The sequence below is a fragment of the Lissotriton vulgaris genome, chromosome 11 (assembly GCF_964263255.1).
Source record: "Lissotriton vulgaris chromosome 11, aLisVul1.2, whole genome shotgun sequence".
NCBI classification, from domain to species: domain Eukaryota; kingdom Metazoa; phylum Chordata; class Amphibia; order Caudata; family Salamandridae; genus Lissotriton; species Lissotriton vulgaris.
In genome coordinates this window covers 222,485,847-222,512,187 of record NC_141699.1, presented here as the reverse complement: position 1 = coordinate 222,512,187, position 26,341 = coordinate 222,485,847, and the positions used below count along the sequence as shown (strand labels likewise).

Here is a 26,341-nt window from a genome sequence, read left to right as displayed (position 1 = left end):
TACTGTTGGCTCAAAATACTTCAGGATAGGTTTTAGGCCTCTCAGCAGGCCCACACAGGTAGCTGCCACTCTCTTTGTGTGGGTCTGAAAGCTAAGTTAGGAGTCCATCCATACTCCCAAGTTCTTAACTAGGGGCTTTGGCGTTGGCATCCTGCCCAGCGAAGCTGGCCACCAATGCTCATTCCAGAGGGCGGTGTTTTTCCCTACTAGCAAAACCTCTGTTTTGCTAGCATTGAGCTGTAAACAATTGTCTGCCATCCACTGGGCGACAGCTGCCATACCATCTCTAAACCTAGTAGCTGATGTAGATGGCCCTTCATCTACGGTGATGACCAGCTGGGTATCATCCGCGTAAGACACCAGCGCTAAGTCCCACTCTTTTGCCACAACTGCCAGAGGTTGCACATACAGATTGAACAAAGATGGACTGAGTGCAGAGCCTTGTGGAACCCCCTGGCCAATAGAGTGAGACTGAGAGTTGTATGGCGGTGCCGAAAACCGAAAGGATCTCTCCTCTAGGAAAGACCAGAACCCCTCTAAGGCAGATCCCGTAATCCCTACCACCTCCAGCCGCTGCAGAAGAAGTCATGTGAGACCATGTCAAAGGCAGCGCTGAGGTCTAACAGGATCAGCGCTGCACTCTGACCGGCTCACTCTATTTGTTAATAGATCAAGACTAGTGTGGCAGCAAAAGCAATGTTCAGTTAGGTGTTTTGAAAATGTCAATGGTTGAAATAATTCGAAATATGTCTTGGACCCCTTCTGTGGGTAGTATCAGTATGAGACCCACTGAGGTCAGTCAAAGAGATGTGACTTTCTTTGCCAGAGAAACTTTCAATCTTGTGTGTCTGGAATCCTGTTTTGGATTGAATCAATACTTTTTATCTTACAGGACTCAATTTCTCTTCCCCTTTTTCTTTCCTCCTCTACACTGGTTCCCTATGGCGTTCTTCACGGATCATCATCAGTCCGACTTTATTTAATATTTACATTGCTCCTCTTTCTGTTTTAATTATACGGCTTCAAAATTATGTCCTTTGTCAATGGTATTCATATTGTCGTCTCAATAACTTATAACATTTCCTCCACCCTAGATCGCTTTCACACTGGTTTTGTCAGCAGTCGCAAGATAGATGTACTGTAATTGGCCCTCACTTAATAACGAGAAAACAGGGATTTGGATGTTGGTTGTTTATCTTCTATCTAGTCCCCTGCTTTCTGGCCTTCAGAGTTTGGCTCTGCTCCCACTACCTGCACCAGAAGTCTAAGTGTTTTATTGCTTATTTTACCAACCTGAGAATGCTTGAAAATGTGCTTTCCTTTCTTCCCATCATGTCTCATCATAACTCCTCCAGATAGTCCAAAAGCAGTTGCACAGCATTTTGTTAATCTGTTGTGCAGACAATTTGTGCAATCTTTTCTCATCCAGCTACATTGGCTCCCAGTCCCTAAGAGAAGCGTATGGCAAGCTATTTGCCTAGTTTACAGAACAATCTATTTTTCTGGTCCTAATTGCATTTGAATATTTTGGGGTCTTTTATAATGTCGGGCGGATCGCCACCTCCCACAGGGCGGTGGCAATCTGGCCGACATTATCTGCCTCCCACCTCCCATTTCCCCCCAGCCATAATATTATGGCAGGGTATACTGCGGCAGACTCGAAGACTGTCCACTGCTTTTTTGCCCGATCGACTTGTCAACCAGGTGAAATAGGGTTGAAAATGGTGGTGGTGTCTGCAAGACACCACCATCCATATTACTATGCAGGCGGGAAGCAGCCTTTCCGTAGCGGCAACAGGCATGCGGTCTATGGTACCACCCTGCATTTGCATACACAACGTGGCAGGCCCCACGTGGAGCCTGCCAAGTTGTGCATGCAAATACACAAATGCCTTTTTTGCATTGTGGCGGGTGCTGCTGACACCACCACCTGCCGCAATGTAAGAAATGCAGGATGCGCCCGGCAGTGTGGCAGGCGCATCCTAATTGTATATGCGGGACCGTCGCATACATGGCAGGCGGTCCCATTTCCCGATGCGATGGCGGGCAGACTTTGTCTGCCTGCTATTGTAATAGACTCCTTTGTGTTCATCCAATTCTAATCTTCCAAATATTCCATACATTGAACAAAGCTGTACAGCTTGCCATGGTTTTTAATTTCTGGCACACAATCTTTAAAACTAGCATTAGATTGACCCGAGAAGAAATTCATCCCTAGCCCTTATCAGGTAAAAGCTGAAAACATGGCTATTTCAGTTATCATAGTCCCAGCTGCCAGGACATCCCCTCTTGCACTAGCACATGATGTTGGGGTAGCAGAGAGCTCTATATGTCTACTATTTGTTCTCTCATGTATTTCCCTAGAAGGAGGCATGTCTTGCTCTACTAAAGTCCTTTCTCTAAAGGATTTAGTTGAAGCTTTGTGGTGCGTGGGGGCTACTGCCTCCGCCCCTCATAGTCTGAAACCTTGTTGGACTCGAACCTGCATATTCGAGGGGGGTGACCAGAATTTGAGAAGGGAAAACCGAGACAGATCGGACAAAAAAGTAGGACTAAAGCCTTCAGTCTCCCCTAATCCCACTGTGTCTTTGCTGAGAGCAGGCAGCGACCTCCTCCTGTGATAACTGGTAGAAACGAATACTATATGTCATACTTCAGAGGCTCGTGAAAGGAGAGAATACCTAAAAATGTGGCCGCGCAGTAAGACTTGCCCTTGGACTCAAAAACCGCGACATAGATTAGAAATTAGCAAAAGTGTTGGGAAACCTGGACTGTCCAGGGAAATCCGGGACGTCTTGTCTTGTCGCCCTAGGGCAGACGTCTTCAATCTGTGGGACGCGATCAGTGCTTGGAATGGAAAAATTGAAGTGCATGTACAGCATTTCTCTTGAGAAGTACCGGTACTCTCCCTCTCAAAATATAAAAGTGCCGCTCTGGCGGCGCAAGCATCTAAAATATATCTATGAGGTGGAGCAAAGTCACTTTGCATGGCCTCATAGATATTTAGTAAGTCAAAGCAGGGGAAGTTGCTGGCTGCCTAATTCTGCATCAAGGAGGTATTCCAAGTGCGCTGCATGGGTGTTCCCATGCAACACCCATGGATTTTGATGCTGCCCTATATTTACAAAATCACTTAAACCTGGGGCAGCACCAAAAATGTATATATCCCCAGTGAAAACATGTCTCCTTATTTTTCCTCTTTCCATGTCTACTGCATTTTTCAGCTCACATAGAAAGAGGAAAACATCTCTCAGGATTGTATTTGTGCAGGAAGGTGCCCTTCCTGCACAAAAACAATCCTGCCTATATTGGTGCTAAGCAGCAATTTGTGCGCCAACGCAAGAGGAAAGGTCCTGAATGAACCGTATTTCATAAATATGGCGCATTCCTGCCTTTTCACATTGGCACAGCAAGAAGACTGGTGGCGCTGCCCAATGCCAATTCCTCATAAATGAGGCCCTTTGTTTTTAGCTACACCTCTGACCTAATATTATTTCCCGAATGTAAAATTATTTTGTGTGGGAATTGGGGGCGTTTATGGTTGTCGATAATTAGGAGGACCAGGTTCTAGAAACTTTTGTCAGAAGGGGGTCCTTACTCTTAAAAAGGTTTGACAAGGGGGTCTCGGCATCAAAAGGTTTGAAGACCTCTGCTCTAAATAGATGTTCGTACTGAATGTGCTCTGTTCTGAAGGAGGGGAGAGTTTTGGTCACTTAAAAATTACACTAAGCATACGTGGACCAGTTTAGCCCACAATAGGCAAGGATTTGGGGCTTCCGTATTCTGATCCTGTTTGTAAATCGCATGCTTGATCTTCTGATCTAGAGATGGATTAATAATGTCAAATGAAGATAGAATTGGAAATAACTTCTAAAGTTTCCCAATGAGGTTCCATTTCATCATGGTTCATAATCAATTGTTTATACCAGTGAATCCACAGCAAAGAAGAGAAACACTGGCGTTCTATTCCCTCCCTGGAGATGTCACTGATTTTCTTGAGGACCCCATATTATCAATATCTAACATTTTATTTTGACCCTGAATTTTTTTTCCTTTGCAGCCTGGAATGATGTTCAACTTTCTTCCAATTCAAGGGTATCACATGATAGCTTAGAACCAATAACTGCAAGGGATTTGACTCTGTACAATTGTACCGTCTGATGAGAATGTTTTTTTTCTTTTTCAGGAGGAGACGAGAGCTTTCTAGCAAGTTACTTTCCTGTGCAGCATTATCCTTTGTTAAAAAACTCTGCTTCACTTGCTTGCTAGAGGGATGAGATTCAAATATTGCTATAAAAAATGGACAATGCTAAAAAGATTCAACCTTTGGATTTTCCAAACAGTTCAGTGTGTTCGTAAAAACATTACATGAAAATGACTTTTCTAATCCTCCAATTATGTTCTCACAAGCAGAATAATCCTTCTAACATCTAGACATTTTCCAGTTGACCTGGAACAGACCTGTTAGTTATGGTGTCTTCAATCGTTTTTCTTTGAGCAGAATTTTCCTAATTATGAAAAGGGGGTTTAAAAGCTATGAAATCTAAAGCAGTCCGAAAATATAAGGGATACTCAATTTGAATGATATAATTATTCCAGGGGCCACCTACCACAGTAAGGTCACACAGATCCCATGCATCATCATCATTAATAATTCCTTCAATTGTGTTGTCTGCTTTATATATTTCAGTTTGACAGCCTACTCCATCTAGAGGCTTTGAAAAGGCATGGCTGTTTTGAGCACAAATACACAGGTAGTCTTAAAGTCAGATGTCAGTAGGCTATGATGTGCAAAATGCTGCAGGTCTTTCTTTGATAGGGTTTATCACACTCTTCTCATTAAACAACTTCATTCAATTGGTTTTAGGAACACTGCACTAACATTGATGAACTTGTTTCTCAATGATAGACAGCATTGGGTAGAGATGGGAGAAGCAACCTCTAGGCCTTTCTCCCTTCGCTGTGGGGTGCCTCAGGGGTCAGCTCTTAGCCCCGCATTATTCAATATACATGTTACTCCCCTTGGTAATCTTATTCACTGCTTTGGCCAGGCCTGGCCATATTCTCCTATGCTGATGATACACAGATAGTGGTATTCTATCTCATGTGGGAAAGGATGCAAGTAATTTCTGTAACTGCATTTCCCGGGTTGCAGATTGGATGCAAACAAACTGTCTCAAGTTGAACTCTGAAAAATGGAGGTTATGCTTTTCGGTAATGAGATCACCTTCTGGGATGCATCCTGGTGGCTGTCAGATTTAGGCACTTTACAAAGGGCAGCACAGAAGGTGAAAAACGTTGGCGTATTTTTTGACACCAAATTATGCTTCTTGGATCAAATCAATGCAGTTACCGCAGAAGGATTTTTTTACGCTGAAAGTTCTCAAGAAAATTCATCTGCTTATCCCATTTGATCTTCAGAAGACGGTGATGATGACTCTCATATTTTTGTAAGTTGTACTATTGCAATGCCTTAAATTCAGGCACCTCTAAACATCTGATAAAAAACCTTAAGTCCCTGCAGAACGCAGCATCTACAATGTTACTGAAGGTCCCCAAATTTGGACCTATCTCTTATTTGGCACACGGCCTCCACTAGCTACCGGTGGAAAAGATCATTACTTTTAAGGCTCTTTGCATAATCCACAAGGCCCTCCACAGCGGGTCCAACCTTTTTTTCAGGATCGGTTCTCCTGGCATACTCCTTGTAGGAACCTTAGATCCAGCTTGGGGCAAATGATCACTAACCCAAGAATTTGCAAAGTGGGGTGGAAGAATTCTCACATACTGTGGAGGGAAACTTTGAAACTCCTTGCCGTTTGCCTTACGCTCGCAACCCACCATGCAGCAATTCAGAAAACAGTTGAAGACTTGGTTGTTCACTCAATAGGTCAATGAGCTTGGCAAATGGTGTGTTTTCAGGCACAAGGTCCTCCTGGTTATGTTCCGCACAGCACTAAGACACCTTCGGGTATTGCGCGCTCTTTAAAATTATTTCATTCATCCACAGGCGGAAAGTGGTCAAATATAGGAAATAGCTAAATGTTAATTGTGTGCCTTATCTGGTGCTTTTGGTTGCAATAAGTAGCTGAGGTAGACACAAAGCATGATTCGCACCTTGTTTGAAATATAAATAATATTTCATTTGAAGGAAATAGCCTCCAATGCCATGGAGATTTTAGTGATGGGATTTGGATTACAGTGTTGATCTGCAACACTTTCATTTGGGCAATATATCTTATAGGAAAAAGGTAATGGCAGATTTGAGCTCTTATCATTTACAGGATTACTGCTGAAGGAAAATGACTGATGTTGTCTTTCATTTTCTCCACAATAGATGGGAGCCTTTCATGGCAGACCTGATAGCTAACACTCTCCCCTTCTACACTGTAACATTTTTCCAGGACCCAAATCTCCACATTTGTATTTCTGTCAGGCAGTTCTTTACAGATTTTCTGCTTTTATTTTTAATCTTCATTTCATATTAAACACAGCCCCAAACTTTTATAACATTCAACATTCTTCATCATGTTTAAAATGAAAAGATTTGTTTTTCAAAAAGGTATTTGCTTGGTAGTCCTCCTGTTGAAAACAGATTTTTCAAGTTTACCTGCAGTTGTTTCTTGGGTGGTGTTTCTTCTTTAGATATTGCATGCCAATATCATTGCGTGCTCTGTATGCCAGAGTCAGTGCCTTAAATTCTGTTCTTCTCTTGACGGGCAGCCAGTGGAGACTCCGCAAATGAGGGGATATGTGATGCCTTTAGCGGGCTGTTTCTAATAAGCCTGGCTGCCGCATTCTGCAATGTTTGCAATTTACTGAGCAGGTATGCTGGCAGTCCCACATACACACTATCAGCATAGTCATGCAGTGCCGTGATCACCGCATGACTATTGTTTTCCTACAGTCCATTGGTAGGACTCACTATAGGCTGTCGCCTATACCTCTCATTCAGAGACTTTAAAAACCTATTTAAGCCCTCTGCAGCAGACTATACTGCAATACTACATGTGTGTTGTCAAATGTTTATTGAAATATGAGAATAACATTGCACCTCTCAGTGAGGTGTCCTAGATCTAACTCCTGATTTCTTTAATAAAATATATTTCACAATTTTCTGCTACCTGGTGGCATATATGGACATTACATTTTGGGAACCTTGGCCTTGGAACTCCCATGTTTGGTGTCCCTTCATTCAAAAACGTCAAACACAAATTTTGAAGCAATTATTAGCTGATTTATTACTAGATCACATTGTAAAAACGACTGTCTGGTCTGGCTTAATCACATTCAAAGCCTTTATTGTCAAACTAATGGTTGAGGCCTCAGTTGCCATATTAACAAGTAAATCAGCATTTTGGTGCAGTGCTGATTTTCATAATGATTGTGAAAAACAGTAATGATTTTGTATACGTGGATATCACCGCTCTGCTTCTGCTCCACGCCTGTGAAATCTTAAGTCTCAGTTAGAGTACATGCATCAAAGACCTGAGGGCCACTTTGTAGATATACCATGTAGAACAAGTTGCCTACAACAGACTAGAACATCAAAGGAAGACAAACCAATCTAAAGAAATACATTGACTGTTTGTGTTTCTCTGTTCTTGGATGCATACCTTTTGAGTGATTGTTTTCCATTTATTTGACCTTGATTACCTGTGCATCAAATAAAGTGGGACTAAATGAGGTTCAGCTGCGGTCATTAGGATTGTTGGCATACCTTTGAAGGCCTACTATTATGTTTGATTGATTGTTTTATCCCATGAGTTCATAGAACTTGAGTGTGCTTCAAGCACTGCTTTACCTTTACTGTCTTCCAAGTAAAGATAAAAAATATGTATATTTACTTATAGAAGGTTTTCCTAACAGACAAGTGGTGGTGCATGAAGTGCACCACTATGACAGTCCAAGCACAGTCAATCTAATTCGACTACTGATGCTCAGTACACATCTGGCGGACCTACATTATTCACATCAAATATGATCAGTGCTTAGTGTTTTTATTTGGTACATAGGGTTGAGTATATTTTTGGCAAAAACAAAACCTGGTGATACAAGTTTTGATGACTTGTTTTCGTAAAAGTTATTGAATCAGTTTACATTATTTTTATGATGAAAACAATCTAGTCAATGCCATTATTGGTAGAAATTTTGAAAATAAGTAAATTTTTTACCCCACAATTTAGATTTGTAACCCTAACTGACCGTTTCCCTCGCTCTTTTTTCATGACCCTGTTTGCCCCCTTATAAACCTCTCTGTCAACTGGCTCCTTTTTAATTCCTTTTGTACACTTAACTCTCAGCCTTCTCAATAACTTTTGTTTCTTTCTTTATAGGTCATGGCTAGACAACGAATGCACTGTCTCCACGAGACGTGGTTTATTGTTAATGGGCTTGGAGGCTGCCCATTCCTTACCCTTTGATGGCTTTAAATCTGCTATCAATCGCCTGCTTCCTGCTGGCCAGCTCTGAGGTGGCCACTTTCCTCTTCTTGCATATGACCCTAACCCAGAGAATGGATCAAGTACGTGTGTCCTTACAGTGCTCGCCCTTTTGGGAACTATTTTTTCAGTTTGTTGAGACATGTGCAGAGTGCATCTTTTTGTAGCAGACTCTGTCACCTCCCTGCTCCTGTTGTCTTGGTTTGCTTGTTCATCCTCCCTTCTACCGTTGTTCCCCCACACAGCACAATACCAGGGGTGGGCAGAATTTGCGTAGTCGTGCTATGCAAAGCTCCACGAAACTGTAACAAATCTCTGCAAGCACGCAGAGCTCCGCGAACTTGCTGTTTGTGTGCTTGGGGGAAATAACTTGCAACACACATTTTGAAAGCTGATCACAGACTTTTTGGCAATTCCACGTTCTCCGCAGAACGCAAAAATACCCAAATTCCGTGAGCGGAACGGAAATTACCCCCCAAGCCTACGCAATACATGAGCCGGGAGGCCAAATGCCTTTGTCCTGTACTGTAATTTTGTTTTTGTTGCAACTTTTATATAGTGCGACCAAAGGGTGTAAGAGCAATTTACACAAGAGAACATACTTTTTGTGTACTCACAGGAAGATTACATGATTTACCCAGAAGCACAGGATGTTGAGCCGGTGCCCAGACTCAAACCTGGTTCCCTATACCACAGTCTAGAGCTTTAGACTTATGCCACTGCCTTTCCCCCTGTCAACTACACAGTCTTGTTTGAATGCTCTAATCGTCTCTTTACTTGATTTTTTGTTAATCTATGTTTCCCCGGTTCCTGTGCACTTTCTGAAGCAATGAACAATTTGACTGGAAGTACCTTTAACCACAACCATACTGGCTGTGGAAAGAAGGTCTGAACGTGGCCCAGCTCTGCCACACTTTCTGGGGCACTGGTCCAACATGTGACACATTTTACCAGTATTTCAATAGCTAGACATCATGCACATCTGACTTCCACATCCAGGAAGTTTTTCATAGTCAACGGTTTCCATTACCAATGTCTTTGAGATGGCAAGGATGCCGGTGAGTTTACAGAGGGGACATGCATGAAGGGCATGTCCGCTTCGCTCTATTCTCTGAATGTCTGTCCCTCCTCACAACCAGAAATGCGGCTTAGATGGAGGGAGACCACCTTTGGGCAGCTTCAACTCTGGGGGCACTGTAAGAGAAGCACCGTAAGAAGGAGTGCAGCAAAGGTGTGGGTGGGGCAGAGGCATTGCTGACAATACGCATTTTTGCCCTGGAAAACCTGCTTTTGAATCCATCCACTCCTGCCCCATCCGTATTTCCTCTCTCGCCTGCCATCCCGTCCCTGTCCATGCCACATAATTCCGCTCCATGTGACACAATGCCACACTACATAATTCAACTCCACATAATTCAACATAACACCACACAATTCTATAATGTGCAATTCAACACACAAACCCATACAACGTATTCCACTCCACACAACAAATTTCAGCATCTCACAATTCCACACCACACAATTCAACTCTATACAATACCACTCCATTCAACAAACTACAATCAAACAAATTCCACTCCACATAATTTCACTTGGCTCAATGCTATATAATTCCACTTCACATAATACCACTCCGTGCAACAAAATTCCACTTCACGCCAATCCACATAATTACCCTCCATGCAACACAATTCAACTCCATAGAATTCAACTTGAAGCAACACAATTGTACTACACATAATTCCTCTCCATGCCACACAATTACACTCCACATATACCAACTCAGCTCCAAAACACTAATTACACTCCAGAATTCAACTTCATACCATGCCATATAATTACACTCCATACAATTCCACTCTAAACCATGCCACATATTTAAACTGCACATATGTCAACTCTACACCACATACATTCACTCCCCTCCAAACCACATAATTCAACTCCACAATATCCACTCCTCACCATAGCACATAATTCCTATCCACATAAATCTACTCGACAAAACCTAAATAGATCCCACAAATTCAGGTCCGCTATATGCCACATAATTCACACAACATGATTCCAGACAATGTAACACAATTCCAAGCCACACAATTCGAATTGACACAATCATATGCAACACAGTTCCACTCCATAAAACTCTGCACAACACCACACTAATCTATGCAGCACAATTCAACCCCACATAATTCTACACCACAACACATAATTACAGTAACCAGCACCTTTCTACCCCACACCACATAATTCCACCGTACCAAACATTAATCAACTCCACAACACATCATTTCAATCCATGCCACTTCACACCACAATGCCACACAATACAATTCCACTACAGACCACATAATTAACGACCACATAATTTCACTCCATATCATACAACATAACACTCCACATAATAATAAATAATTCCACACCGCTCCATGCAACATAGGTGCACTCAACATAATTTCCCTCAACGCCGCACAATTCCACATCACACAATTCCACATAAATTGACACCACACAATTCTATACGGCACAATTCGACACCACACCACTTAAATCCATCCCACACCACATAATTCCACATCACATAACTTGCTCCTCACCAAATAAGTTCACTCCACACAAAAAAAGGAAAAGCCAGAATCAGTAGACTCCAAGTCGACACCTATTGGCTTTGCCAATGCTTATCTTTATACTGGGTCCTCCACTGTATGCCCCTTGATTCTCCTATCTGCTTTTCTGCATTAACAGTCCCTCCCCAACACCTCGAACAACAATAGCAGAGAGGGCCTCGCCCTTCATCTCACTCTGCTTTTGCACATGTGCCTACCACCTCATCCCTTCCTCTCTCTTTTTTTAGTTTAAGTACCTAGTCATCTTTCCAATCTTCTGCTTCTGTGTCTGTCTTGCTTTGCGCCTCACTTTCCTGCCTTATATTTTTCTTTATGAATTGTAGTATACATTAAAAAAAGACTACACTGACCCTTATTTTCTTTGCCTTTTACCCGCCTTACTTTAAACAAATATATTATTATTTCCATTCCTAAACATTTAAGGAGTTAGAAATGTTATGGCTTTTTGTAAATACTAAGTCTGGGATTGCAGCCCAGTCTGGTATATTTATTTTCACAGAAATCTTCAGATTTTCGAGGAAATGTCTTTTCCTCATTTTGGCAATTCCCTAAAATACAGTTTTGTGCAGCTGGTTTTGTCAGACTTGAGTTTTCCCATTTGCGAATTTCTGAAATTGGGGTAGGAAATCACAAGATACTAAGGCAGTGAGCCAGGAGGGTAGGAGGAATGTAGCACTGGCAACCCCAACGAGGGATCTATGGTACAGATGACCAGATGTGGAGGATGGAGTCACCGAGGACCAGATGGGGACAAAGGGCATAGAGGGGTTTTCTGGGGAACTGAAAACAGAATGAGAGGGCACATAAAAATGTAAGGAGGACAGCGGTGCTAGGGACCTCCCAGTGGGATTACACACTGAGGAACAGATTGTGAATGAGAAAGTAGTCCATGAAGGGACTGGCTTTAGAGGCATTGCAGACTGAATGAGGGAATGCATTATTTATGTAAAGTATGGCTCTTTATGATGGCTGGTTTCCATGTTGAATGGGACAATGCAGTTTGGCTTTAATCACATTTTATTTTAAGAGGCCTTAAGTGGACGCTGTGAGGAGTTATAAGAAAAATGATGGCATATTAAGAGACAAGGAAAGAAAAAGATGCTTTTATTAGTAGAAATCATGAACAGCCTGCCTTTGCTTGATAGCTGCATGCAAAGGATGTAGCATGTACAAGTTATTAATAAGAATAGTAGTAGTGGACCTACCCGCCTCCTTGACATCCGAGCCTCTTGCTGACGTCACGCTGGAGAAGCCCTTCCAGAAGTTCCTTCAACTCAGGTGTAAAGGAATCGGGCAACTCTACATTCTGCGAGAAGATTGGACAGAAGGAGACAAAACATGTTGACATAAATTTACAGCATAGAGTAGAAAAGCAAGTACTCTTAAAGTGTATTTGAAAATGTCATATCGGAGTTATCAACTCAGGCCACCAGCGTCATGGGAAATGTAACCCACTCAATGAAAATAAATAACAGGAGTGAAGCTATTTTGCTGACTCTTACCATAGTGAGTGTCATCCGGTCTATCTCATGTTTATCTTTGGTTTTGTGCTGCCGGAAAGGACTATGACTGTTGAAAAAATGTACAGGCCATATTAATAAACGATCACAATACTTTATTCAGAAAATCTTGTATAACACGTATTTAAAATATAGCTACGATATGAAGAGAACAAGAATTTGCAAAGCTTTTGCAAGCTTGTGAGATTTATTTATGTATTGCACGAAAGTAGCACAAGAATATTAAAACAAATATATCCTAAACATGGCTGCATATGCTTGCAGTAAATATGTAAATTAAAAAAACTTTCACTGATGTGGCTATTTACTAGTGATTTGTTTTAAATAACAATACTTTAACTGAGATTACATCTTTCCTACTGAAACAGCGGAATAAGCTTATCACCCCTACCTCTTATGTGATCTGGGGGGGGGGAGACTTTAATGCACCATTATGTAATAACTATAAGAACGGTACTTGTGGTCCCCATGATGAAAACGGATGCCCTATGACCCACTTCACACACACGAAGCTAGGAAACTGCCTAAATGATTGTTTGTTTTCTTTGGAGCTGGAATATGCGAACGACCTTGTAGATCCACTCGTTGATTTTTCGCCAACTTTTCATGGAAGTGGTCTTTCAAGCGTCATCGACTATATCCTATGTTCCCAGATAATAAAGGGTCAACTTAAAACTTTTAATACAGGCTCAGATATTTCTAGTGACCATTTTCCTATTAGCGTTAGCCTGTCATTTAAAAATCCTTCACCTCACTTATCCAGGGCCAGTTTACTGAACCAACATTCACTGTCTATGGACAGAGTAAACGGATTTTCTGTAAAATGGTCCAAAATTGACCCAGAAGCAATAACTAGTAAAGTGGTAACCAGAGCTCTTCCATGGATGAACAACTGTTTAGCACTAGACTCTTCTCCCCAGTTGATTTTAAGCAGCTTCCTGGAAATTATTAGAATTATACGGGACAAACTATTTCGTAACCAAAATCCCAGAAACCCAGAAATCAAAGGCTGGTTTGACTCCACTTGTCGTATAGCCCTAACTAACTTAAAAAAAACGGTTCATAAGCACGTCAGAGATTGTGCTGAAATCACTAAACTTAGAAAGGTTTATAATCAAGCACTAAAAAATTGCAGAAAAGAAATTAAGAAGAACTTGTGGGCCCAACTACACAAGAGCTGCCTACGTAAAGACAGTTCACTGTTCTGGCGTACAGTAAAATCACCTTTTTTGTTAGATGCCTCGTCTTCCCAACACCTAGATGTGGCAAAGACAGCAGACGAGTGGGTGGCCCATTTCTCAAAGATCTTTGGTGGTCCCCCAGAGGTTACCAGCGGTGAGGTTCTTTTACCAATGACTTCCCAAAATTAAGAGAAAAACCGGTGGAGTGGTATCGGCAGGTTGAGTGATTTGTGAAAGTCCAGAAGTGTCTCCTAAAGGACCTGGATGGGTTCTTTGACATTGTAGTTCCTGTAGATTTATGGACTGAGTGCAAGATTGCAATTGATTGGCCCAGTGAAGAATATGAGAGAGACCCCCGAACCGGAGCTCCCTCTCCAGACGTAATGAGAAAGTATGATCAAGTCATACAATACCTAAAAGGAAAAGTGCCACCAAAGGAAACTGATTGGACCCGAATAGATAGGACTACTCAGGATCATAATGAAACCGTGCACTCCTATTATGAAAGATTACTACAGGTATTCAAAACCTACAGTGGAATCGATAACATTGAAATGAAAGATATGACCCATTTCATTTATCGGTTCGTGTTGGGGTTGAGGCCTGAAATATCCCAGTGGATTAGGGATAATAAAATCTGTTGGCAGGGAAAGCCCATAGATGAGGTCCTTAAGTACGCCAAGTACTGCGAGGATGAGATGGAGAACAAGAAGAAAGCCCTGAAGGAGAAAGTCATGTGGGCACAAGTGAAATTGGCTGAGCAACAAGAGAAACAGTTAAGTAAAATGAATAGTAATACTCCAAATACTAACTCTGGGGGAGGAAGGAAGCCCCGAGTAAAGATGAGTAAAGAAGAGGCTAAGAAAAAGTTTCCCTGTCACGGGTGCAGTCAGATAGGGCACTGGAGAGACGAGTGTCCACATTTGCAGGCTGGTAATGCCCCCATAAATGGTTTAAATCCACAGGTGCAGAAAGAGGGGCCACGAAAGAATCAGCAACAGGTAAACCAGCATCCTTTGCCTCGAGCTCCTAGACCTAGTTATAAGAATCAGGCTCAGCAGAATGAGGGGGTCGAGGTATGGGAAGGAGGGGATGAAAGAAATGCAGCAACTTCACAATTCCTGTTAAATGATACATTCCTCTGTGATGAACAATACTGACGGGGCCTGAGGGCGGCGGAAGAGGAGTGCGTGCTTGGCGCCTCCTTACTGGTGGACCAGTCAGGGCCATACATTGAAGGAAAGGTTGAAGGAAATGACGTCACCTTTCTGTTGGACACTGGTGCTACCCGTTCGACTGTGAGAACAGCGGACGTTCCAAACCTACCCCTCTCGGGAGAAGCTATCCAAGTAGTGGGCATATCAAATCAGATAATTAGTACTCCGGTAACTGAACCAATGGAGATCTCTATAGGGAACTTCAAAGAAATGCACAGATTTGTTGTCTGTGATTCCAGTCCAGTGAATCTACTGGGACGTGATTTGTTGTGCAAAATTAACTGTACCATCTTTTGCACACCAAAAGGCGTCGAAATTCAGACCCCAGATGAAGACGGCCTATACAAACTAATGTTGCTAAGGCCCGATACAGCAATCAAGACCCTGACAATACAGGACTTACCGGAAGAGCTCCAACAAAAAGTGATACCCGAGGTGTGGGATTTCACCGGGAAAGATGTAGGATTAATGGCAAATGTGGACCCAGTTAAAATAGCCATTAAGACCAATGCTATCTACCTGAAAACCAGACAGTATAAAATGAGTGCAGAAGTGAAAGCTGGAGTTGCAATTGAAGTAAACAGGTTTCTAGAGGCAAACATCATACAGGAAGTAATGAGCAGTCCTTGTAACTCTCCCATGATTGGAATTAAAAAGCCTAGCGGAAAGTACAGGGTAGTGCAGGACCTGCGAAAGGTAAACCAGATTGTTGTACCTTGCTGTCCCATTGTGCCAAACCCTGCAGTGATCCTGTACCAGATTCCATGGAATGCGGAATGGTTCACTGTCATTGACTTATGTCATGCATTCTTTTCCATCCCATTGCATCCAGACAGCAAATTTCTTTTCTCTTTTGAGTTCGACAGTCATGTCTACGTCTGGAATCGTGTCCCCCAGGGGTACACAGAAAGTCCTTCGATTTTGAATCAGATTTTAAAAAGATGCCTTGAATCCTTAGTCCTGCCAAAAGAATCTGTTTTGGTTCAGTACATAGACGACCTTCTGGTGGCGCCTAAAAGTCGAAACGACTGTGTCACTGATACCATTGCCTTATTGAATCATCTAGGCAAGGGAGGTCATAAGGTATCACCTGACAAATTGCAGTTCTGTAAAAATTCAGTGAAATATCTGGGGCACCAGATAGAAAAAGGTATCAGAAGGGTCACTTCAGAGAGAATTAGAATAATTCGAGATATGGAATTACCTAGAACCCAGAAGGAAGTCAGAATGTTCCTAGGAGTTGTAGGATACTGCAGACAGTGGATTGTGGGATTTGCTGTGTTGGCCAAACCACTGATAAAAATGACCAAGAAAGGAGTGGATGATCCAGTTAGCTGGGATGACGAAAGCATGACAGCTTGGATAAAATTACGAAACTGTCTGTGCTCAGCTCCTGCGTTAGGAATGCCAGATTATTCAAAGAACTTTGACTTGTTCTGTGATACACGAGACAAGTGTGCACTCTCTGTCCTAACACAAGAACATGGTCTGACCAGACGTCCAGTGGCCTACTTTTCAGCTACTCTGGACCCAGTGGCTGCTGGGCTGCCCGGGTGTCTGAAAGCAGTAGCTGCCACCTGCACTAGTCTGGAACAAAGTGAAAACATTGTCATGGGACATCCTGTAACAGTATATGTTCCACATTCTGTTGTGATTCTGTTGACCCGAACAAAAACCCAGTATCTCACACCTAGTCGGCTGACTAAGTATGAGAGAATTCTTATTGGTGCAGAAAATGTGATAATTTCCCGATGTAATATCTTGAACCCTGCAACTTTGTTGCCCATCACCTAAAATGCAGAAGTGGAGGGTGAAATTTAACATAACTGCATTGATTTAACTGAATTTAGCACCAAATCACGACCTGATATAAAAGAAACGGCCCTACCTGTAGAGGACCTTGTGATGTTTGTGGATGGCTCCTGTTTGAGACATGAGGATGGAGGGTTGAGTGCTGCCTATGCCGTAGTCACATTGGAAACGACCCTAGAAGCACCCTATTTAAGTGAAATAAAATCTGCCCAAGTAGCCAAATTAATTGCATTGGCAAGAGCTTGCAAGCAAGGGAAAAATAAGAGAGTAACCATATACACTGACAGTCAATATGGTTACGGGGTTGTTCATGACTTCGGCCAGTTATGGTTACAAAGAGAATTCATGACTTCCTCAGGTACCCCTATCAGAAATGGAAAAGTGGTACAAACCCTACTGGAAGCAATCCAGTTGCCCAAAGAATTGGCGGTGGTCAAGTGTGCTGCTCACAAATCTGGCCATAACGATGTGACAGCCGGAAATTGATATGCTGACCAAATTGCCCAATACTGTGCCCGATACAAAATGTCCCTAAAAATTAAATTATGGGGAGGCGGAAACAGCTGCCAACTTATGGTGTTTGAGAATGTATCTTCTTGGAGGGAACTGAAAGAGTTGCAGCAAGCAGCAGAGGAGGAGGAAAAGCAAAGATGGGAGACTGAGGAATGTCAGCCCAGGGACAGGGATGGTGTTATGGTTGATAAGACGGGTGTGCCTGTGTTACCAGACAGCATGGCCGCCCCAATGGCCAGAATGATCCATGCAGACACACATATTGGGAGGGATGCGATGTGCCGTATGTTCCATGAAGTGTTTTATAACTCAAAGTTCAGAAATATTGCGGAGATGCTTTGCCAGATGTGTTTGGTGTGCCAGCAGTTTAACCCAGGGAAGAGGACTGTAGTAGACCAAAGTACAATTGGAAAGGCAGAATGTCCCTTCGTCAGACTACAGGCAGACTTTATTCAGTTACCCATGTGCAAAGGATATAGGTATGTCTTAGTGATAGTTTGCCTATTCTCAAGGTGGGTGGAAGCCTACCCGGCAAAGAAAAATGATGCCATTACTGTAGCCAAATTATTACTAAGGGAGCTAATACCTAGTTATGGTTTTCCAGAGACAATTGAAACTGACAGAGGTTGGCACTTTGCCAACAAAGTCTTAACAGAGCTCTATAAAGCATTCAAGATTGAGCCAAAGCTACACTGTGCATATCATCCAGAGGCTTCTGGAATAGTCGAACAAGTGAATGGCACTATAAAATCAAGATTGGCAAAAATGTGTAATTCTACGAAATTGAACTGGATAGAAGCATTACCTCTTGTCTTGATGGGATTGAGAAGCATTCCAAACCGAAAGACAGGCCTGAGCCCCCATGAGATACTAATGGGAAGAGTGATGAGACAGGCATGGGTACCTGGACACAAACAGCTAAGTATTTCTGATGATTTGGTACTAGAATACTGCAGGCAGCTGGGTGATCAAGTGTGTTCTATCTCTCACCAGATTGGGGAGACTGCTGTCGAATGGCCAACAACTCCAGCCCATAAACTGAAACCTGGGGATTGGGTTGTGTTGAAGAAACACACCCGGAGAGTTGCCTTGCACCAAAGTGGGGAAAACCGAGGCAAGTGATCCTTGTCACTACCACTGCTGTGAAGTGCGCCGGCGTGCCAAAGTGGATCCATGCCAGCCATACCAAGAGGGTAACTGGAGAAGAAGCGACTGAAGCTGAAGGTGGTGCAGCTGAGGAGACTCCCGACGAGGGTCCGGATCTAGCTGACGTCATACTACCGAGCACCAGTCAAGACGAATGGTTCCCAGCAGACGATCTGATTCTTGATCCAATAAGAACCAGAAAGTATTCCTACCTAGACACAGAGTGGGTTAGTGAGGATGAGACAGGACTAGAAGGAGAAGGTCAGGTTATCGAGATTCATGTCAGACCTGATCAGGAAATAGGTCAAGTAGGGACAGACCAAGTCATCGACACACCTCCAAAGACTACAGAAACTGAAAAGGGACAGATAGTAATTAGGGCTGAAGTTCATGCGGAAGAAAATCAAGGGTTCGAAGTGCATGAACAGGAACAGATAGACATAGATGAACGTGTTCAGGAGGCAGAGCCAGAAACCGTTGAAAATCAAATACAAATCCAGAGTATACCTGAACAAGTCCAGCTTAGAAACCAGGCAGAAGAAACTGAAGAAAGACCTGGGTCTAGTCAGACAGGAATTGAGAAAGATACTGTTGAAGTAACAGTGCCACAACAGAACGAAAATAAAGGGGCTCGTGAAGAGGGCCAAACTACAGTGACAGCTAAAAGACTCAAGAAGAAAAGTGAACCCAGATACATAAAAAGACAGAAACTAAGATTAAAAACAGTGGAATAAAAGATAGAAGACCGAAAGAGAGCTGCTAGTGAAAAACAGAGAACAGGAACTCAGCAAAACAGACGCAGTACCAGAATAAAAAGACAAAACAAAAACTACCGAAGTCCTGAATGGACCTACTTGGTGTTGGAAGAAATTGATGATCCTGAAATAAGCGATAAAAGCGACCAAGATTCGATTGCTGATTTGAGTCCTGAAGAATAAGACCCAACCTGAAAGTGAAACTGCGTAAGCCTCTTGTGTTGAGAAACAAAGAGGGGTTGGAAAGCCACCTGTGAGCTAAAATGTCTGATTCAAATGTGAATGGAAGACCTAGAGGGAATTGTTGTAAAACTTGCTGTAAAATATGCTTATGTAGCGTAGCGATAGTAATAGTAATATGGATAGGACTAACAATCTTTATACCTTTTATGATAAGTAAAGATACTAACCTGTACCCTACTAAATCAATGACGCCAGACACAGAAGTTGTACATACCGAAGAAACACCACGAAGTGTAGAAAGACGTGAGAATTCAGTTAGCTTGAAACAAACCAGACCTGACTTAGAATCACCAGATGAGGAAGGACTACATTTTCACAGAATCAGAAACAGGACTCATTTAAATGTCTTTGCAAATCTTTTAGTGCATTATGTAGAAGCTATGGAAATAGAAGATTGCTATGTCTGCATGAAGCTACCTACTTCAGTAGCTGAAGGTGTGACCTATCACCATTTACCCCTGACCTATGGAATTTCCTGTAGTATATTAGCAAGCTTATTTTATAGAAGCACTTTACAATACTACTATTCAAACACTGACGTAATCTTTTCTGAACTTCCTATTCGGGGAAACCTGAACCTTGTACATGTTAGAAGGGAAGTGACTCGTTACATGGGACATAGATTTAAATGAAGCACACAGAGATAATTTGACTTGTTCATTACATGAGCAAGAGAAAATGTTCTTGAAAATGGCAGAAAAGAGAAGGGAGAGTTTCCAGAGAAAGGCAAATGATAAGAGACAGAAAACTCCTAAATGGGCTGAAAACATGGAAAGCACCTCAAATGGCGAAGCTAATCCTGCACTGTTGCTGGACTTTGAACGGAAAGGGAAACTCTGTCTTCATAGAGAAAAGACTAGTTATTATAACAATGTATTCATCGGTTCCAGTGAATGCGAACATAATTACAAGGTAATTGGAGGTTGGGGTTTCAAAAATGGGTCAGAACCTGTGTTTCCCGGGATTTATTATATATGTGGAAACAAGGCTTATTTCAAATTGCCGGATCACTGGTATGGAAGCTGCTATTTTGGCATTGTCTTCCCGAAAATATACCATGTGAACAACGCCGCTGGAAGCAATGAAAATACTAATGGTTTAGTACGTAGTAGACGTGAAAGTGTAGGAGAAATTATAGGTGATATATTTAGTGCACTGATACCTGGAGTGGGAGTGGTTCTGAATACTCACCATATTTGCAAATTATCCCCAGTAGTGGCTCGGTTATCAACTGACACTGCTGCTGGATTCCTGCTGGTCAATACTGAAATGGTTGCGATCAGATCAATGGTTTTGCAGAATCGACTTGCTCTTGATACCTTATTGGCAAAAGAGGGCGGAGTCTGCAGGATGCTGAAGGCGCAACATTGTTGCACTTACATTCCTGATAAAAGCGTAGAAATTAAGAAATATGTGCGAAACATAACTAATTTGGAAAAGGAACTCAAACCACTGGAGGTTGATAGTGCCTGGAAGAGACTAACTGATGGTCTCTCCTCTGTAGGTAGTTGGTTTTCTAACATAGGACGAAGTCTTGTTGGGAAAATACTGATGCCAATAGCTGGAATAAGTTTGATTGTGTTTATTATAATTATTTGCTGCAAATGTCAAAAGTGCAGAAAGAAGTATACTGTAAACAAGAGAGGAGTAAAGAGGAATATTGACGAACTTGAATTAGAAGAGTTGAGAAACCAAATCTATAAGAAGGCTAAGGGTTTCCATCCTAATAAGGATGCTGAGAAGAAGCTCAACACATCAAGAAGGGACAAGGGGAACCCATTAAATCACTCGGGACCATGGGTAGCAAGTATTTATCAAAACAACAAGTGGTCCTGAGCATACGAGAATAAGGAAAACAATTGATATATATAGATCACAATGGAGTTCTATATAGTTCAGGATTCCTTGGCCAGCCGGCCAAGGAATATTTATTGGTTCAATAAGTTTGTGATCTCAAAAATATAACAAATAACCCAAGAAATAAGGGTTAAATTGGGGCACAGTCCTGTGCCATACAAGGAGGAGAAAGGTAAGAGAGTAAAGGTAAGTGAAGAAAATTATCAGGCAAACAGAGTGAGCTTGCAGGTCACTGATATTAGTTATAAATTAGCAGTGTATCCTGGAGTCATTCATACACACAATAGTATCGAGGAAGTACATGTATGAATTGCTCTAAGGTCGACGTTTCGATCCCCAGCTCGGGTATCACGGGATCATCATCAGGACAAGAGAAATAGTTTTGCCTGAACACAATTATTTACAACAACTAGTTGGTGGCTTGAAGTAGAATGAGCTTCAGATGAGAGGGTTCTTTATGGGTCACCCACGTGATTCGTTCTTAGTGGGTGAACCGTTCCTTAGGGTGTGGTTGGGGATTCTGTATGGGCGCTGGAATTGATATATGGGTGAAGCCCAATCTTTTGGATTTGCAAGGTAGTGCAACACCGAAATAACGGGTCTTGCAATTGGTCACTCTGGGACATCTGGTCCTATGCGTTTATCTTGCATAGTTGGTGAGAGGTATCGGTAATTTGCAGAAGTCTGTTTCAGTTACTGTGACTGCAATATAATGTATCTATTTGGAGCACAATTCTCTAGGTAACCTAGGAGCGTTCCATTGCGAGCAGCTCCAGTGACCGGCGCCTTCGGAGAATTATTTGCTCCCACCGCGGACCAGTTATCCGTCTGGCCGCACCTCCTGACTCAGCGCTAACCTAAGACGCTGGAGGACGGCGATCCTGCCTTGAAGGCATCCGAGGTTACCTAGAGAATTGTGCTCCAAATAGATACATGATCCCGTGATACCCGAGCTGGAGATCGAAACGTCGACCTTAGAGTAATTCATACATGTACTTCCTCGATACTATTGTGTGTATGAATGACTCCAGGATACACTGCTAATGTATAACTAATATCAGTGACCTGCAAGCTCACTCTGTTTGCCTGATAATTTTCTTCACTTACCTTTACTCTCTTACCTTTCTCCTCCTTGTATGGCACAGGACTGTGCCCCAATTTAACCCTTATTTCTTGGGTTATTTGTTATATTTTTGAGATCACAAACTTATTGAACCAATAAATATTCCTTGGCCGGCTGGTCAAGGAATCCTGAACTATATAGAACTCCATTGTGATCTATATATATCAATTGTTTTCCTTATTCTCGTATGCTCAGGACCACTTGTTGTTTTAATAAAGAGAAGAAGCTCAACAACACATTTATTGAGATCGAGATGAGTGATATGTGAGAAAGGAAGTTGGCATCTGTTTCCATTAATAGTGATGATAGTAAATATCATCAAAGAGGGGATTGATGGAGCAAGGATTCGCACGTAAAGCGACTTGCTCACATTCATGAACCTCGTTAACTTGTAATAGTATTAACCAATCCGTTTGTCATTAATATCGCACTTTTTCAGTACACGCGGGTGTCCCAGAGATGCTTGCCTATGTGTCTATTAAACGTAATGAGGCTTGCATACTACAGCATCGCTGCTCCACAGAAATCCATTCTGCGCATGCGTCGGTCATACCCATGTGATGTGACGCACTCGCAGTTTTGGAGGGATATTTTCGCTCATGCGCATTATTGCTAAAATGGCCGCTTGTCTCTAAACACGCTCTCTGCTTGCCCTTGCTGCTTTGCACAGCTGTCTATTTCTGCATAACTTCTAACCGCTATAGTTATTATAAAGTAAGGGGTGTAGTGTAGCTTATCATGGTGTACAGTGCATTCATTTTTTCTGTGTTTCTAATTTGTTTTCGCTTACTTTTCATGTACCGCGTATCTGTGGGCCTGGGAGTGGGGAGCCGCTCCATCTTTGAAACCCCTTGCACCCCTGTCATGTGATGAGGGACAATTCAAACCGCGCAGAAGCAAAACCCCGCCAGTTGGCTGCCGAAGCTGGGATACCCATGAGAACCTGAACTGTGACCCAGCAAGAGGAGCCGAGCTGCACCTGAACTTGAAACAAAATTGTTACTTTACTGTGTGTTCCATTGTATTCCCTGCTGTCTATGCCCTGGGAACTGGAATGTAAGGGGTGGGTACGAAAAATGAATATTAAATATGGGAACCCAGAATTTTAGGTGGTGACAATGACCTAACCACCTCTCCTGACCAATCATTAGTTGGGAACCCTGTCACTTGCAACATTTGTGGGTGGTCTAGGGACCCGCAAAGGGTATAACTAGTCTAGTTTTAGCTAGAGAAATTGTCCGAGTAGCTGACCTGTCACCGACCCTACGAACTCTATAGGTGATTGATACAGAGGGCTGCGTAGCACTCTGTCCAAAATTTCCACAAACTCCAAGGGGTGGAAATAGTCTTAAGTGCTGGCGAAGCACTTTGCTGGGAGATTCGAGAACCCAATCGGGGTTACTGGTGGATTCCGTGCAGAGAGGGAGTAGCGCAGGCGTTGCATCCGAAGCTGCAGGTGTTAGTCGTGCCCTTTGGTGAGCCCAGTCCTGACCCAAATCCTGAGGGGTATCCTGTCCTGATTGTCCGTGAGCTGTACCTGCTCACCTACTGGCATCCTAAGTCCTTGAGGGTCCGTCTCCTCGCCTGTTCCCGAGCTGACCCGTGGCCAGGGTTAGTCCTCATTCCTGTCCTAGGTAAATATAATCGGTGGTTGTCCGTCTTTCTATCCTCCTTCCTCCTACTCTTTTAAATAAAGCCTCTATGCCCATGATACTCTCTCTGTCATCTCAAATGCCGTATATGCAAACTGTTTATTAGTTGTGTTCCATTTTTCCCCTTCCTGTAGGGCATATTGAAACTGTATTACTTAAATAGTGTGATTAACTTTATTGATGTCTAGGATCTAAGTTTAGCTTAACAGATAGACTAAGATTAGGGTTTGAATCACTCGTAGGACTTTAGCACACCACTGACTAATGATGTTTTGACTCACCTACCTTAGTATAAGCCTGAATCGGAATAGCATGTTCCTTGTTTCCCTTTCCCTGTAGTTTTCCACCCGCACTCAATGGTACTTGCCCTCATCCATAGCTACATTATAGTTGTAATCCTGATTATTGATATTTTAATCTGTATAAATCTTATACTCTTGTCACTCTGAATTTTACTTGCTAAAACTTTTAAAACCCTCCAGGTGTCTGTGGTCAATATAATGAATAAAGTATTTTGAATTATCTTATCTCGTGTCCACTGCTAGCTCCTGATTCATCAGGAAGGTAGGTGCCTGGGGTAAGTCAGGTACCATAGTAACAGTGTTAGAGGAAACACATACAAATTACTGATGGTGGTGTGTAAACTCGCCCGACTCACAAAAATATTGTCATAATCACGTCATGGGCCCAAGTGCGTGAAATCTGGTAAATCTAAGGGTCGGGCGACCTGCGCGCTCTATCAAGTGTATGGTTCCTTATAATTAATAAGGTACCTGGGGGTGTGATAATCATAGCAATATCACCACAGATTTGTCTTTAAATGTGTGGCGCACTAAAGTTCGATTGCAGTAAATAAATAAATAAAAAAACTGACGGGCTGGTGAGCGTTGCCTTACTTCCAGGTAGTCTTAGACGGTGCTTCGATGTCTTCGGCAATATCACATGACGCCAAGGACCAAGTGCGTGATGCGTTACCCAAGTAGACTTTTTCTCCCAAATAGTAAAACCTAAGAAAATTGGTCACTTTAGCAACACGTGACGACGTGATATGCTAGCAAAATGTTGACGGTGATGTAACAATGTACGATTGGCCTGCGGGAGTTTAAAACAGGTAGGCTGTGGAATTGACGTTACTCGTGTTTGTTGACCTGGGTGGATTATCAAATCCCCGTTCCCGCAGTATGCAGCGAAGATTACAGAACATGGGTAAGTGTATATGCAAGCTGCTGCCGCGTTCAGGATGTTGCGTAATTAATGGGGTAGGTGATTTATGTCCTATGTCAATGGAGCATTTTCGCATACGTTGTATTGAGTCCACGTTGTAAACAATGTTGGGCCGTTTGTGTGGATGGCTGCTCATCTTTTACGATAGATGTGGTTGGGTCGTGTTTTAGAATAATATTACATGGATATGAAGGACTGCGTAGGCATCGGAATTGGGAGGTATATGTACCCAATGGTGGGGTTGGGTGGCTGAAGGTCTAACCCATCAATTACTAAGCCCTAAACGGGCAATAGCCTTGCATATAAGACCTAAGAAAGAATGCACGAGCAACTGAAGTTCCTGTAACTAACACGTGTACGGGTTATATGTTGAGTGGGGTGGAGACATTATGAGGTTGCTACTACTGACAAGTAAGGATTTTGTTTGAATACGCTCTTAGCGGGTAACATATTGAGCAAAAAATTGTTTAAAAAGCATTTGGTCTGAGCATTTCAGATGACAGTCTGTTTGTCCTCACATTTTAGAATAAACTGACGTGTGGGTGCATTGCACCGGGAATACTTGGAGATTAGGACGGTTTTATTTAACCCCAAACCCCTCCTGAGAACATTGGATAACTTGCAAAGGAAGCTAGTATGACATGGTACTTGTTTTTTTATACATAGTTTAAAGTACTTGGTTTGCGATTACTAAATTACGTTACAATGTGTGTGTAAATGATTGCCCGGTTACGTACCGGTAATACACATTACTCCGAGTCCTGGTCTCCCCGTCCCATTCCTGATAAGTGAGCAGCTAGTCTGCTCCACAGAAACCCCTACCCAGCTGAGCTGTTTGCACTTCCCCCTAGGATGACGTCACCATCATGTGACTATAAAGGGGGAAGTGCATCCATTAATCATCCTGAAAATACCAAAGAAAACCAGAACGAAAAAACAAACAATCACCCAAAGAAAAACCCAAACCAGGGAGGGTGGGAAGGGCTCAGGAATGGGACGGGGAGACCAGAACTCGGAGTAATGT

General features: G+C 42.5%; 1 protein-coding gene across 2 annotated transcripts in view; it reads right to left on the bottom strand.

The window, feature by feature from the left end:
* GRK3 (G protein-coupled receptor kinase 3) overlaps window positions 1–26,341 on the bottom strand; it is a 1,062,914-nt gene that overhangs the window by 72,421 nt on the left and 964,152 nt on the right. For both annotated transcript variants that reach the window (XM_086943135.1, XM_086943134.1), the window contains exons 14-15: window positions 12,577–12,643; window positions 12,280–12,380 (exon numbers count right to left, since the gene is read on the bottom strand). In XM_086943135.1, the coding sequence (XP_086799261.1) occupies window positions 12,280–12,380; window positions 12,577–12,643 (168 nt within the window). The remainder of the gene's footprint in view (window positions 1–12,279; window positions 12,381–12,576; window positions 12,644–26,341) is intronic.